At 41.9% G+C, this 14,654-nt stretch overlaps 1 protein-coding gene across 5 annotated transcripts in view; it reads left to right on the top strand.

The window, feature by feature from the left end:
- Nucleotides 1-14,654, top strand: part of ARHGEF11 (Rho guanine nucleotide exchange factor 11) — a 262,171-nt gene that overhangs the window by 92,952 nt on the left and 154,565 nt on the right. For 3 of the 5 annotated variants that reach the window (XM_077464298.1, XM_077464300.1, XM_077464296.1), the window contains exons 2-3: nt 58-90; nt 5,412-5,426. The exons of 1 other annotated variant lie outside the window; for it this stretch is intronic. In XM_077464298.1, coding sequence (XP_077320424.1) covers nt 58-90; nt 5,412-5,426 — 48 coding nt within the window. The remainder of the gene's footprint in view (nt 1-57; nt 91-5,411; nt 5,427-14,654) is intronic. One more of the 5 variants, XM_077464297.1, reaches the window with a different exon arrangement.

Below are 14,654 nucleotides of genomic sequence, written 5' to 3'. Positions count from 1 at the left end.
CTCGGAATTTGGCATCTGTCTTCATCGTCTGTCCACCGTTATCTGTCTGTGTCACAGAGCGCCTTCTAAACGACACCCTCACTTGCCAAGGTATGTGGAAAAACATCTAAAAATATACTTTATTTATGGGATAGGCATGTCTGTATTGATCGAGCTCTGTATGGGTTAACCTTGCACCCCTGCCAAGCTTATATAACCTATTTGACTTCTGAAGAACTACAGGTCCCAGCATGTGTACCTAGCCAAATAAGGAAAAACTCTTAAGGACACAAGTTCTCAAAGAAGTAATGAGATCAAAGAGACCTTGTGCAATAAACTTATCTCCATGCCGCTAATCCTAAAAATTTGGCCTTGACCTGTCCAGCAATAGTTGTCGGTAGAGCTGGTGTCTCAAGCAATAAACAGCAATGTCTCCCTAGAATGTATTCTACCCCCCCCCCCCTCCTCCCCTACTTACATCCTTCATGTAGAATTTAATAGTAAATGTACCCAACTATTCACATTGTAATGCACCCCCGTAAAATAGTCACTATCTGGAGCCAAGGATTGGTTTGTTGTTGGTTTTTGTTGAAGCCCATAAGGATTTCCCACACAACTGTTTGACCACGGAGTTGTAGATGGGTGTTGTTGGTCAACATTACCTTTTTGCATTCAAACACAATGCTGCTTAAATGCATGCATTCAAAATGCTGAGCTTGACCCGTGTTGCCTGCAATGTGAATGGACCTCAGTAGGATTGAATGTGTCTAAAGACACCCAAAGTCACTATTTTGGAGCCAGCACTGGTTGCTGGTTTTGTTAAAGCCCATAAAGATTTCCTACACAACTGATTGACCGAATAGTGTTAAATTGTCTATGTAGATGGGTGGTGTTGGTCAATATTACCTTTTGCATTCAAACACAATGCTCCTAAAATGCATACGTTCAAAATGCTGAGCTTGGTCTGTTTTGCCTGCAGCGTGAGTGGACCTCCGTAGGGTTGAATGTGTCAAAAAAAAGACCCAATGCAATTTTTTAGAATGATCACCCACAATACGCCATTAAAATAAATAGGAATATTGCATTTAAGTCATCAATGTAGGATAACATCCATCTATGTGAGCCCTAATGCATTACACCGTCCTCACACCAGACCCGAGACCTTGTGTTCCTGGAGCTCTTCTTTAAAGCTGGCCTGCTTTTAACAAAATGGTGTACAAAATGGTGTACATTACTAATCTCATATAGGAGCCTAAGTTGGTTTCTTTGATCCACATCTTCCCGTGCAAAGCACATGACTCCTTGTAGATTATCGAGGGATATGCTTTGCATTGTGGGATGCAAAATGTGAGCCAGAGAGCTCTAGATGGGGTCCATGTCAAGATTGGGATTTAGTGCCCACCAAAGTTTGGGGACTGGGGCATACAGATGAAGCTTTCCCAAGAAAAACACGCCTGTGTTGCGTACTCTAGGGCAGGGATCTCCAAACTTTCTAAACCACGAGTCAGTTTAATATCCTTCAGACTTTAGGAGGGTGAGACTTTGGTCAGTTGGAGTAGAAAATGCCTCAGGCCTGGTGGTCAGTGGAAGTAAAAACATGTAATTGCACCTCTGGTCTATAGGCTGATAAATATTGTCCCATCATGGGTGTCAGTGGGAGCATTAATACCTCATGGTTGGTGTCATTGGGAGGAATAGCGCCCCATCATTGGTGTTAATAGAAGGAATAGTGCCCTGTTGGTGTCTGTAAAAAGAATACTGCCCAATCGTTGGTGTCACAGAAGTAATAGTACCCAAATGTTGGTGTCAGTGGTAGGAATAGTGCACAATTGTTGGTGTCAGTAGGAGGAATAGTGTTGCGAAGGCTGGATAAAGGCAAGCAAAGGGCAACATCTGGCCCATGGGCCACAGTTTGGAGACCACTGCTCTAAGGCAAGGGGAAAAAAAACATACTAATCTGCCTATGATCCTATGTGAACTTTACACATACACAAAATGAGCTAATCATTTATAAAATATCAGCATTGCTTATATTGCACAACATTTTAGGTCCTTGTATGGATACAATGAGCAAAACTTGTCACTACCAAGAAGTTAGTAGGTAGGCGACCCCTTCGTAATGCTTACTGCAAATCTGTAAACTCAAGCACTGAAATCTTACCAGGGTTGCCACTTGGTCACTGTTTTACTGGCCTAACCTGTAAAAATGGGACTTGTTGCCATGTAATTCATAGGAAACCAATCATAAGGGTAGTATTTTTCTTCCAGAAAAGATGGGAACCTTGGATCTTACTTACTAGTGTCCTTGCAGGACTACTTTGTACTGCCTGCAGCAAATGTGCAAACCTGTTAATTCAAGCTCTTGAGATCTCACAAGGGTTGCCACCTGGTCAGTATTTTACTGACCTGGCTGGTGAAAATTGGACTTGTTGCCATGATGGTATTTGTAGAGCCATCATAAGGCTGGTATATTTTCCATAAAATATGGGAACATCCGATCTCACCCGTTGGGGTCCTTGGGAAATCTGGGAAAAGATTAGGTGGTTGACTTCACTATCATCGGATAAACATTTTAATATCAACTGTGTAAGGATGGACCCTTTTACTTCATGGCTAGTGAGACCATGCTGGGGTTTGTAGTTCAACAGCTTTCCTACTTTTGGTTTTGAATGTGGAGAGCGCTTTAAAGCTTTTCAGAATCCTGGCTACCACCAAAGCATTCAGCAATGGCTCATTTAGTCTGTGTCCAAGAAGATTTCACATACGGGTTTACACTCTAGCTTGATATATTATATTGTTGTTTGTTCCTGTCGAACCAGCTATCCTGGTTCTTATCATGTATGCTCTTAAAAAAAAATGCTTAGCTCTTCTGCTAGCTAGACTTCTAGACAAATTTCATTCAAACATGACTTCCGCTCCTCAGTTTGAAGTGAAAAGAACCCAACTAATCCTGTCATGAAAGAAGTATATGGGCTACCACTGCTGACCTCTCCTAAAAATGTTAGTTGTGTGACAGTCATGCTGATGCTTTGGTTCAAATACTTTGAATTGTTGATCTAGACAACTAGAGAAAGGAGCAGTACTGACTGGTTTTAGGCTTTCATTTGCTGAGCTTTTTCTCAGACCTTGTGTCTCAGAAGTTGCTAATTCCACGGACAACCAGGGAACTAGGACGCTTTAGAAAGAGGAACGCAAAGACCAACGTATTTCTGTCATGACAGGTGTATCTGATCCATACAGTATTTTTAATACAGGCATTTGGAATACCATACACATTGATACGTCTTAGTTGAGGCCTAGTTTATTTTGCAAATGTTACCGTCTATGCTACTCTATACACCTACATACAGCTGGTAGCCTCCAATGCATCCATGTGCATCAGCAAACTCGCATATTTGCCAGCACACCATGGATCGTCAATGTCATCTGAAGCTTTATTGCAGAGAGATCACATCGTAAAAGGACCAAGTCCAACATTTCATGACCTCTTCGTCAGGCTTGTAATCACCTACCTGACAAAGGGGTCCCACGCGACTCTGAAACGTTACACTTGGTCCTCTTGCCATGTGATCATTCTGAAAAAAAAGCTTAGGACAATATTTGACAATATTGGGTGAACTGGCCAATATGTGTTTTGGTTTGTGATGAGCCCAGTTTCCAGCTGGCAGTTGCTGAAGCACCCGCTACTGACGAGCCCATCTCCAGGAACATGTGCTATGGGAATATTGACAATACCATGTGCATGATCCCTTATGGTAATCAGCAGCCAGCAGGGATGTAGGATGCACCTAATCAGAGATGAGTTATGTTCCTGGTACATCCTTTTGCATCTTAACGCCTGTACTGCACTCTGCAATGGAATGCAACAGTCTGAAGGAACTCTTTTATTATAGCAGCCATTCTCAAACAGGATTCTGCCAGAGGTTGCTATAGGTTCCTTGAGTTATAGCTGATCAACCTCTCATTTGATAGTCATCTACATAATTGCAGATCCAAAGCAACTTGACAGATCTTTTTAGATGTCTGCATGGGTGGCATTCTGGCCATCACTGCAAGGGGAGCATACTTCTCATTGTCCACCAATGTAGGGGCATTATTTCCACTAGTCACCACTGTAAGGAGCATTCTTCCCACTGATCACCACTGTGAGGGGCATTCTTCCCGCTGACCACCAATGTGAGGGGCATTCTTCCCGCTGACCACCAATGTGAGGGGCATTCTTCCCGCTGACCACCAATGTGAGGGGCATTCTTCCCGCTGACCACCAATGTGAGGGGCATTCTTCCCGCTGACCACCAATGTGAGGGGCATTCTTCCCGCTGACCACCAATGTGAGGGGCATTCTTCCCGCTGACCACCAATGTGAGGGGCATTCTTCCCGCTGACCACCAATGTGAGGGGCATTCTTCCCGCTGACCACCAATGTGAGGGGCATTCTTCCCGCTGACCACCAATGTGAGGGGCATTCTTCCCGCTGACCACCAATGTGAGGGGCATTCTTCCCGCTGACCACCAATGTGAGGGGCATTCTTCCCGCTGACCACCAATGTAAGGGACATTCTTCCCACTGAACATCAAAGTAACGGGGCATTCCTCCCACTGAACACCAATGTAAGGGGTTTTCTTCCCATAGACCATCATGTAAAGATCATTCTTCCCACTGGTCACCACTGTAAGGAGTATTCTTCCCATTGCCCACCACTGTAAGGGGTTATACGTCCCACTGGCCACCAACGTAAACCGTATTCTTCCCACTGACCAACAAGGTAGATAGAATTCTCCCCACTAACCTTCAATGTATGGAGCATTCTTCTCAATGACCACCTATGAATGCTTCCCACTGACCACTAAAGTAAGGAGCACTCTTCCCACTGACCACCCAGTGTAAGGCGCATTCTTCCCGCTGACGACCCACTGTAAGGAACATTCTTCTCATGGACCACCAATGTAAGAGCCGTTTTTCCCACTCCCCTACCCCCACCCCAATTATTTTATTTTAGCAGGGGTTCCCTGAGATCCTTAAAATGATCTCAAGCGTTCTTCTGGGTAAAGGGGTTGCATATGAAAATTGTAGGGTCTGAAGGACTGAGGCCCGCTGGCTTGTTTTCAAAATGGCTGTACACATGCCAGCAATGGTCCAATTTTCTGATTTAGCTGTCTGCAGATTTGATAATCCAGGCAGAGCCCATGAGATAATTATCAGGCTGATGACTCACTGTCAAGCACTGTGGTCTTGTTTAGTTTAGATAATGCAATTTATTGTCAGTTGTTTGTTACTGACTGCAGTATCTGAGCGAAAATGTCCACATAAGCACTAAACGGCTGCAACATCCTCAGTGTTCATGTGTGTACCATTCATTTGTTTCTGTCTCAACTAACCTGTGTCTTTTTCTTGTCCATTTCACCCTGCCGCTGTCCCACTTTCCTACCAGTCCCCTTGCAGCCTGGTAAGACATGACCGTCATTCTGTTTTGCATGTGACTTTAATGTTTGTGTGTGCTGTGTGTGACCCACTCCAATAAATGACTCCAGGGACTCCGGGTTCTCATGGCAGGTATAGCTTCAGTGACCTTGGTTATAGTTCTTCATGCCTCAAACGCTGCATACATCTCATTCATGAGCTCAGAATATTGGTTCCCAAGGCAAAATGGCCACCTAATATATTCTACAGCTGAATGAATTAAAGTGACACTAGGTTCAAAGGACCACCATTGCCAAAACTAAAAACTATTATATTCTAAAACCTGTATTTGGTTAATGCATGGATACGTTATTTTATTTTTACATGCCCTTGTTTTTACTTTTTTCCACATCTACATTTCCACCAAGATCTCCAGATGGGATGGAACAAGCTATAACACTGCCAACAATACTTCCAATGGTTACCATTTCTTCTTCTAGTTATATTACCTTTTTAAAGGATAACTGTACCTTCGTACATTTTGTCCTTGAAATTTCTCCTTGCCCAGAGTTTTATACTTGCCTATCCATGCTTCGGCAAAATTCATGGTGAGAGAATGTGGTCAACACACCATGGATCTCCGAAACAGGTCTTTATAGGGCACATATGAGGTCCTGCAAAGCTCCAAAATATTGCTTTTGCTATGATGATGCGATTGCCAAATAAAGCTTTGTACCTGTTTTGGAGATCCATGGTGTGCCGGTGACATTCTCTTGCTCTAATTATCTTCGGTTCCAGCTGCAGCACCCGTCTACACACACACACCCACTTTTCAGGAACGTGTGCTTTGGGAATTGTATATTGGCAAAATTCTTGGTTGGCGACTTTAAAACCCCTTTTACACTGAGGCGCTTGAAAACTGAATATAAAATGGCGACCGCTTTTGCAGCGCATTTCAAGCAATTTTCAGGAGCTTTTGAGGAGTAAGCGCTCCTTTTTTTTTTTTTTTTTAATACAGGCATTTGGAATACCATACAAATTGATATGTCTTAGCCCTTGTACACACGGTCGGAGAATCCGTCGGAATGTGTCCTATCGGACCGTGTTGTCGGATAATCCGACTGTGTGTGGTATGCATCGGACTGATTCCGTCGGAATCTCCGTAGGACCCAATTTTCCAACTTGTTGGAAATATTTTCCGACCAACTGGTTCAATCGGACATACTCCGATCATGTGTAGAGAATTTTGAACGGACTAAGTGCCACGCATGCTCAGATCAAATTCCTACATCAAAGCTATTGGCTACTAGCCTGAATGCAGTCCCATCGTAATGAAATTACGTCATCACGTTCTGAATGATTGGATTTTTCGACAACTTAGTCCGACCGTGTGTATGCAACAGTTTCGGACACGATCCGACGGACAGAATCCGACGGACAGAATCCGACGGATTTGGTTGTCGAAATGTCCGACCGTGTGTACAAGGGCTTAGTTGAGGCCTAGTTTATTTTGCAAATGTTACCATCTATGCTACTCTTTACACCTACATACAGCTGGTAGCCTCCAATGCATCCATGTGCATGAACCAACTCGCATATTTGCCAGCACACCATGGATCGTCAAAGATGTCATCTGAAGCTTTATTGCAGAGAGATCACATCGTAAAAGGACCAAGTCCAACATTTCTTGCCCCCCTTCGTTAGGCTTGTAGGAGTTTTTGAAGGTCATGTGACTCAACAAAACTGCTGCAAGAACCATTTTGAGACTCTTTTGAAGCATTTTTCAAGCACTTCCCAATGGAGAGGGGCGCTTTTGAGGCGCTTTTTTTTGACATGTGTAGATTAGTACTTTATACCTTCACATTATACAATACTGTGTAGATCTCAAGTTCCCTCCTTTCCTAAGGATATGGGCTGGTGTCACCATGGCTAGAGGACCATAAGGCCATTTTGCGTTGTGCTGCTCTGCATTTTGCAAATGCTTGGAAGCGTTTTTAAAGTGAGTTTTCGTGTTGGCCAATAAAGGGATATTTAGGCATGCCACCAGCAGCAGGAAATGCACGTAAAGTGCATCATACATGCATTTTCATGTGTTACCATTGACTTCTATACTCCTCAGAACACGTGAAAACAGACAAAAAAAAAAACCTCTATCCATAACGTTGACTTTGTCACATGCATTTTAACACGTTCCAATGTGAATGTGGCCTACAGCTTTTGACTAGGCTTTCTAGAGGAAGGAGGTAAACACACACACAAAATACACCACCACACATAATGTATACACCTGCACAATAAAAATGCACAGACAAACATACACAACACTTGTAAATCATTGCAATAAACAACGCAAACATTAGAAGTTTGAACACAGATCTTGGTGGTTTGAATGCTTTTAAGGGTAGAGGAGGGATTTGGGGTCTTATAGACCCCAGATCTCTCCATAAAGAGTACCTGTCACATGCCTATTGCTGTCACAAGGGATGTTTACATTCTTTGTTACAGCAAGAAAAGTGATGGGCCTGTGCTTTAAAAATATATGTTTGGTGGTTCGAACTAATTTACTAACAAAAAATAAATAAATAAAATAAAATCGGCCTAACATATCGGCCCAAAAAAATCGGCATCATATATCGGCTATCGGCCGCCATGATTTCTAAATATCGGCATCGGCCAGAGAAAAACCCATATCGGTCGACCTCCAGGCTTGGATAGTGTAATACCATAAAAACACTATAAACTTTATTAAAAGCAAAAGAATAAATCACACTCACAAGAATAGTGGACTCAGAAATTAGTGCACCACCTTAACCACTTTCCACCCATAGGACGTCGTATGAGGTTGAAGTGGTGACATCTGCATGATGTCTGCAGCTAAAGGCATCATCCAGATATCTGTGTTTTTCAGCTGGTTATATCAGCAGCTGAATTGCCTTTACAGGCAGCGGGAGGGGATGTCGGTCCCCCGCCCTCAGTTGTTTTTCTGGGCTCTTCCTACAATCCGGAGACCGAATTAACGATACGGTGGTGGCGGCTGCTTACCATAGAGCTGGCCGGGACCGTATGGTCCCCGGCCAGCTCTATGATTCTGGGAGGCCAGAAGTGACGCCATGACTTCCGACACTGATAGATGTAAAAACAGTTTGTTTTTTGTTTTTTAGCTGAAAAACAGAGATTGATTTTTTTTTTTTTTTTTTGTTTGATCTCCTCTACCCTAGAAAGCATGAGATATCTGGGGTCTCATCGACCCCAGATGTCTCCATAAAGAGGACCTGTTATGTCTTATTCCTATTACAAGGGATGTTTGCATTTCTTATAATAGTAATAAGTGGAAACCTGCAAAAAAAAAAAAACTATTTCAAGCGTCACCTATGAAGATTTTTAAGTACCGAAGTTTAGCACCATTCCACGAGCAAGTGTAATTTTAAAGCGTGACATGTTAGGTATATATTTACTCGGCGTAACATCATCTTTCACATTAAACAAAAAAAAATGGGGGTAAATATTTGTGTTTTTCTTCTTTTTTAATCCATGAAAGTTTTCTTTCTCAAAGAATTGCTGCTCAAATACCGTGTGACGTAACAAATTGCAACGATCACCATTTTATTCCTTAGGGTCTCTGCTAAAAAAAAAAAATATATATATATATATATATATATATATATATATATATATATATATATATATATATATATATATATATATATAAATATACATTTTTGGGGATGCTGAATAATTGAGGGATGAAATGGATGTCATTCTGATTGTGCTGCACCAAGGAGAATGTTGGGGGCAGCGCTGGAGCGTGCAGAAGGTAAAGGAAGAGTGGTAATATTTTTTTTTTTAACATGAGGATCGAAAAAAAAAAAAAAAAAACCCCCCCCAAAAAAACCCTTGAGTTCTACTTTTAAAAAAGGCAAATCACTTGGTAGCTATATAAATATCTGTTTCTTTTCCTATTTTTGGGGGGTTTTTCAACTCTACTTTAAAAGAGTTAAGCGGAGTTGACGGGCTGTCAAGGTTATTGCACTTTGTCCGTGTGCAATGACTTTCATTTCAGACATTACTGTACTGCCAGAAAACATTGTTAAAGAATTCAAAGAATGCTTCGGAGTTTACACAGCAGAATTTCCGCTTACCTTCTTTCACTCTGTAATGAATTTGTTACTCCTTTCTGTGTTCTTTCATAACAACCTCTGCACATCTCCCTGTCAATTTTATTGGGCTCCTGTTTAAAGTGTAGCTAAGTCAAAAACTCTTTCTTAAATTTTTAATTCAGATGAGATTTTTTTTTTTTTTTTTTTTTTAATCCCTTGTCCTGTTGGGGGAGCTTCCCTTCACTTCCTGTCCTGGAAACGCAACAGGAATTAAGAGGCAGTTGCTCGAAGGCCCTGGTGCCCAACGTGTGGCGCAGGGGCCAAAAGCAGCCCATTGGTATATGGCCCTCGGACCTCAGCAGTCTGTAGAGGGAACGTTGATTTAGTAATAGCTTTGATCTCTGCTAGCCTCGTGTTTCCAGTTTCATATTGTCTTCTGCAGCAAAACCCCACCCAAAAATGTCCACACTCTCTGACCCTCGTTTCCTGTATTAGGTTTGCAGTTTCTAACAGTCCTCTAAAGCAATACATATTCTAAACATTGTGTGTGGCCATTTGGTGATGTCAGGGGCCGCATTTAAGGCTTCATTTATCTCATAAGGTGACAACCACTGCTATAAAGTGAGGGGAAACGGGTGTACCCACAAGCACATTTTCCTTTACTTCCTTCCCTGTGACAACTTTAACCACGTGAAGACCAAGCATTTTCTGGCACCCTTTGTTTACAAGTCTATAAACCGTATTTTTCGCTATATAAAACGCACCTGACTATAAGACAATCCAAGGTTTTAGAGGAGGAAAACAAGAAAAAAAATATTCTGAGCTAAATGGTGTCCTAAAATATTTACCAGTGCCCATGAAATGCAGCCTTGCAAGTCCCATAAATGCAGCTTTACCTGTCCTATAAATGCAGCCTGACGTGACAGAAGACAGAGCAGCCTGAGCGGCCGCCACAGCCGTACTCCATTCGGCCGCTCTGTCTTCTGTATGATATATAAAATATATATATTTTAGCAGAGACCCTAGCAAATAAAATGGCGATCGTAGCAATTTTTTATGTCACAGGGTATTTGTGCAGCGTTTTTTTTTTTTAAACGCAATTTTTTGGGGAAAAAAAAATACACTTTAATGAATAAAAAAAATAAAAACACAATACATACCCCAATTTTTTGTAAAATATGAAAGCTGATGTTATGCCAAGTAAATAGATCCCTAATGTGTAGCACTAAAATTGCGCACACTCATAAAACTGCAACAATGTACCGTACTTAAAAAAATAAAATAAAAAATCTCCATAGGCAAAAAAATTGTAATATGTTACCTGTTTAGAGTTACAGAGGGGGTCTAGCCCTAGAATTATTGCTCTCTCTCTAACATTTGCAGAGATGCGTCACACGTGTGATGCAAACACTGTTTACATATGCATTCGCAACTTGCGCATGCGTTCGCTTCTGCGCACGAGCGTGCAGGGATAGGGGTATGTTTGTGTTTTCCTATTTATTTTATTTTTACACTATCGCTTAAATTTTTAATTTTTTTTTTTTTATCACTTTAGAAATAGAAATAAGGATGACGGGTCCTCTTTATGGAGAGATCTGGGGTCAAAAAGACCCCAAAGCTCTTCTTAACCTTTTAAAAGCAAAAGGTCAAAAAAATGTTTTTTGATCTTTTGCTTTAAAAAAAAATATATAAATAAAATGTTTACCTCCACCCTAGACCATAAGTGATGTCATGACATCGCTTCAGTTCTCCAAGGCCATAGAAGTGATCAAAGACAATCTGGTCTTTAATTGCCTCTGTGACCAGCCGGCCACACCCTTGGATCATTTCTTGGGCACGCTGTTAAAAACATCAAGCCCAAGAAACGCTGGGCATTCCCTACCCTCCCACCGCTTCTGAAAATGTTCCAGCAGCTTAGGAGCCACTGCCACAAAAAAAAAAAAATACCTGGTTATGACTTATAGATTCAACCAGAACCCCAGTAAACCACTTCAAAGCCGCAAGGTACACTCACCGGCCACTTTATTAGTTATACCTGGCTAGTACCGGGTTGGGCCTCCTTTTGCCTTCAGAACTGCTGTAATTCTTGGTGGCACAGATTCAACAAGGTGTTGGAAACATTCCACCAAATCCTAAAATGCTCTAATGCAGGGCTCGACAAAACCCGGGCGCCAGGTCGCATTGGCGACTAGAAATAGCGACCTCGCGCCTGGGGCAGCACAGCTGGGGGTATCCTGTCTCTGTGGACCCCCCCAGCGTGATCGCGTCGGGCCGTTCCGCCGGTGGCCGAAAATTTAGGCCGCGGCTTTGAGGCCTTCTGCGGTCCTATGATTCCTTATGGAATCTGGCGCCCTCTTGTGGTCGCTGTTGGTATGACAAACCAGCAATGCTAATGAAGTTTCCTCTGCCTGTTTTATATTACCTGCCTCTTCTTCCCTTTATTTAGAACCCCCTAAACATTATATATATTTTTTATTCTAACACCCTAGAGAATAAAATGGTGGTTGTTGCAATACTGTCTGTCACACCGTATTTGTGCAGCGGACTTACAAGCGCACTTTTGTTGGGAAAAATAATTTAGTTAATAAAAAAATAAGACAACAGTAAAGTTAGCCCAATTATTTTTTATATTGTGAAAGATAATGTTACGCCGAGTAAATTGATACCCAACATGTCACGCTTCAAAATTGCACCCGCTCATGGAATGGCGACAAACTTTTACCCTTTAAAATCTCCATAGGCGTCGTTTAAAAAAATTCTACAGGTTGCACGTTTTGAGTTACAGAGGAGGTCTGGGGCTAGAATTATTGCTCTCGCTCTACCGATCATGGCGCTACCTCCTATGTGTGGTTCGAACACCGATTTTATATGCGGGCAGGACAGGGCGCGTTTAAAAATTATTATTTTTTCTGCTTATTTTAACTTTTTTTTTTTTCCACTGTTCTTTTAAAAAAAATGTTGTGTCACTTTTATTCTTATTACAAGGAATGTAAAAATCCCTTGTAATAGAAAAAGCATGACAGGTCCTCTTAAATATGAGATCTGGGGTCAGAGAGACCTCGGATCTCATATTTACACTAAAATGCAATTGAAAAAAAAATTGTCATTTGAAAAAAATAAATAAAATGTCCCTCTAAGAGTTTTGGGCAATGACTTGGAGATGGGGGGGGGGGGGGGGGCGGCGACGGCGCTGCTATCTTCCCCTCACTCGTCTCCATGTCAGGCCAGGGACAGGTCCGGATCGCCATCACGGACCTGGCTCTTAACTTTTTAAGCTGGCTCCTAGATTCCAAGCAAATTTGTCAACCCCTGCTCTAATGGATTGAGATCTGGTGACTGTGGAGACCATTGAAGTTCAGTGAACTCATTGTCATGTTCAAGAAACCCGGGGTGAGATGATTTGAGCTTTATGACATGGTGCATTATCCTGCCGGAAGGAGCCATCAGAAGATGGGTACACTGTAGTCATAAAGGGGATGGACATGGTCAGCAACAATACTCAGGTAGGCCGAGGTGTTTAAATGATGCTCAATTGCTACTAAAGGGGCCCAAAGTGTGCCAAGAAAATATCCCCCAAATCATTACACCACCACCACCAGCCTGAACCGTTGATACAAGGCAGGATGGATCCATGCTTTCATGTTTACGCCAAATTCTGGACGCACACAGCCTGTTTCAGAAGCACGCGCAGGAGAGGAAAAGCAGAGAGCTCCGACAGGGGACACCAGAAGAGGAGGTAAGGATCCACTCTGTGCAATACGGTTCTGGCACCCATGCTGAGCGAGCAACTCTCAGTGGTTACCTTGCAAGCACAGGACCCCAAAGATAGCAAAATTTACTGTAGTAGTGGTGGCTACTACAGTGATTCTCTGCTTTCACAGGGATTGGCCAGCTATAGAATATGCATAATTTCATTGGTCCAGGCTGGACCAATCTTAAAAAAGGCCATTCCTGAAATTCCTAGATATTTCTGCATATTGATTCTCTGTTTAGTAAATCATTTGAACTTAATGTGTCAAAGGGAACATGCCCGGAGCTGCTCTACTTTTGAAGCACACATAAACACGCACACACTTAAAGCGCATTCTTTTCAGTGAAGCCTTGCCACCAATTGTTAAGAGTTCATCCTTGTGTGAATACAGCCAACATACACATGTAGTAAAAATGATCCTTGATTTATACTAAGCGTGTCCAATCGCAGCCAAATAAGGCATTCCAGTTCCTATGTTTATACACAATGATTGTAAATGTATTGCCTCCGTTATATATGTTTATGGAAAAGGGAAGTGCAAGTAGTACATACGACTTTGTTTTTAAGCCTACTGGGAAACTTTATTATTTTTTCTTTTTATTCCAGATTGCATTTTGCAATAAATTTTTCTTTTTCTTTTGAAGTTTTTTTTTTTTTTCACCTTCACATTTCTCATCTTTGACATATTTTGTTAAGTCGTAAGTAGGCCTTAAATCAATATTAATTTAACGGATGATAGTGAGGTTATAGAGAATGGTAAATAATGTAGCGCTAGGGGATAAACTCTTATATCAATATATAAGTGAGTAATACAAAAAGCAATTATAAAAAAATGGCACAAATGGAAATGTGAAAAAGTCCAATGAGTGGGAAGGTCCTGAGAAGGGCCATATTTGTCAACCACCAGAAGATGACTAATCAGAGATGGAATACGCTGGCAATGTCTGGTATAAGAAGCATCAGGAATGGTACATCTTCAGCCAAAAAAAGGGGGAAGTATATCTACACTTACCCGAACAGGTGGACATGAATGTCATAAAGGCATGGATGCCAGGATTGGCAGATCAACAGAACTCCAAGGAACCCAGGGCCTCCAGACACGACTCCGAAAGGTGTTAGGGACCACCACCAAACCAGACCACAGAGGAAGAGAATGCCGGGGTTGGACCTCAGGCGTGGAAGGACCGACTGGACCACAAAGGAACTCGTGTGTGGAAAGTTATGCAAAGGAAAAATGCCTCCATATGGTGTAGGTCAAAACATTTTTTTTTTTATTTCCAAAAACCAGCATACATCAATAAAAACTGTGATCACAGATTAAAAATGAGGGGCAATGTGAGAAGCAGAAAACCAAGCCCAATGAGTTTCTTCCCAAAGAACTTCAACTAGGGCATACAACAGCTCCCCCACACTGCTCATATTTATA

Source organism: Lithobates pipiens, unplaced genomic scaffold (assembly GCF_037356315.1).
Source record: "Lithobates pipiens isolate NorthernLeopardFrog02 unplaced genomic scaffold, aLitPip1_a1.2 Scaffold_30, whole genome shotgun sequence".
Lineage (NCBI taxonomy): Eukaryota > Metazoa > Chordata > Amphibia > Anura > Ranidae > Lithobates > Lithobates pipiens.
This window is presented reverse-complemented; position numbering and strand designations above follow the sequence as displayed.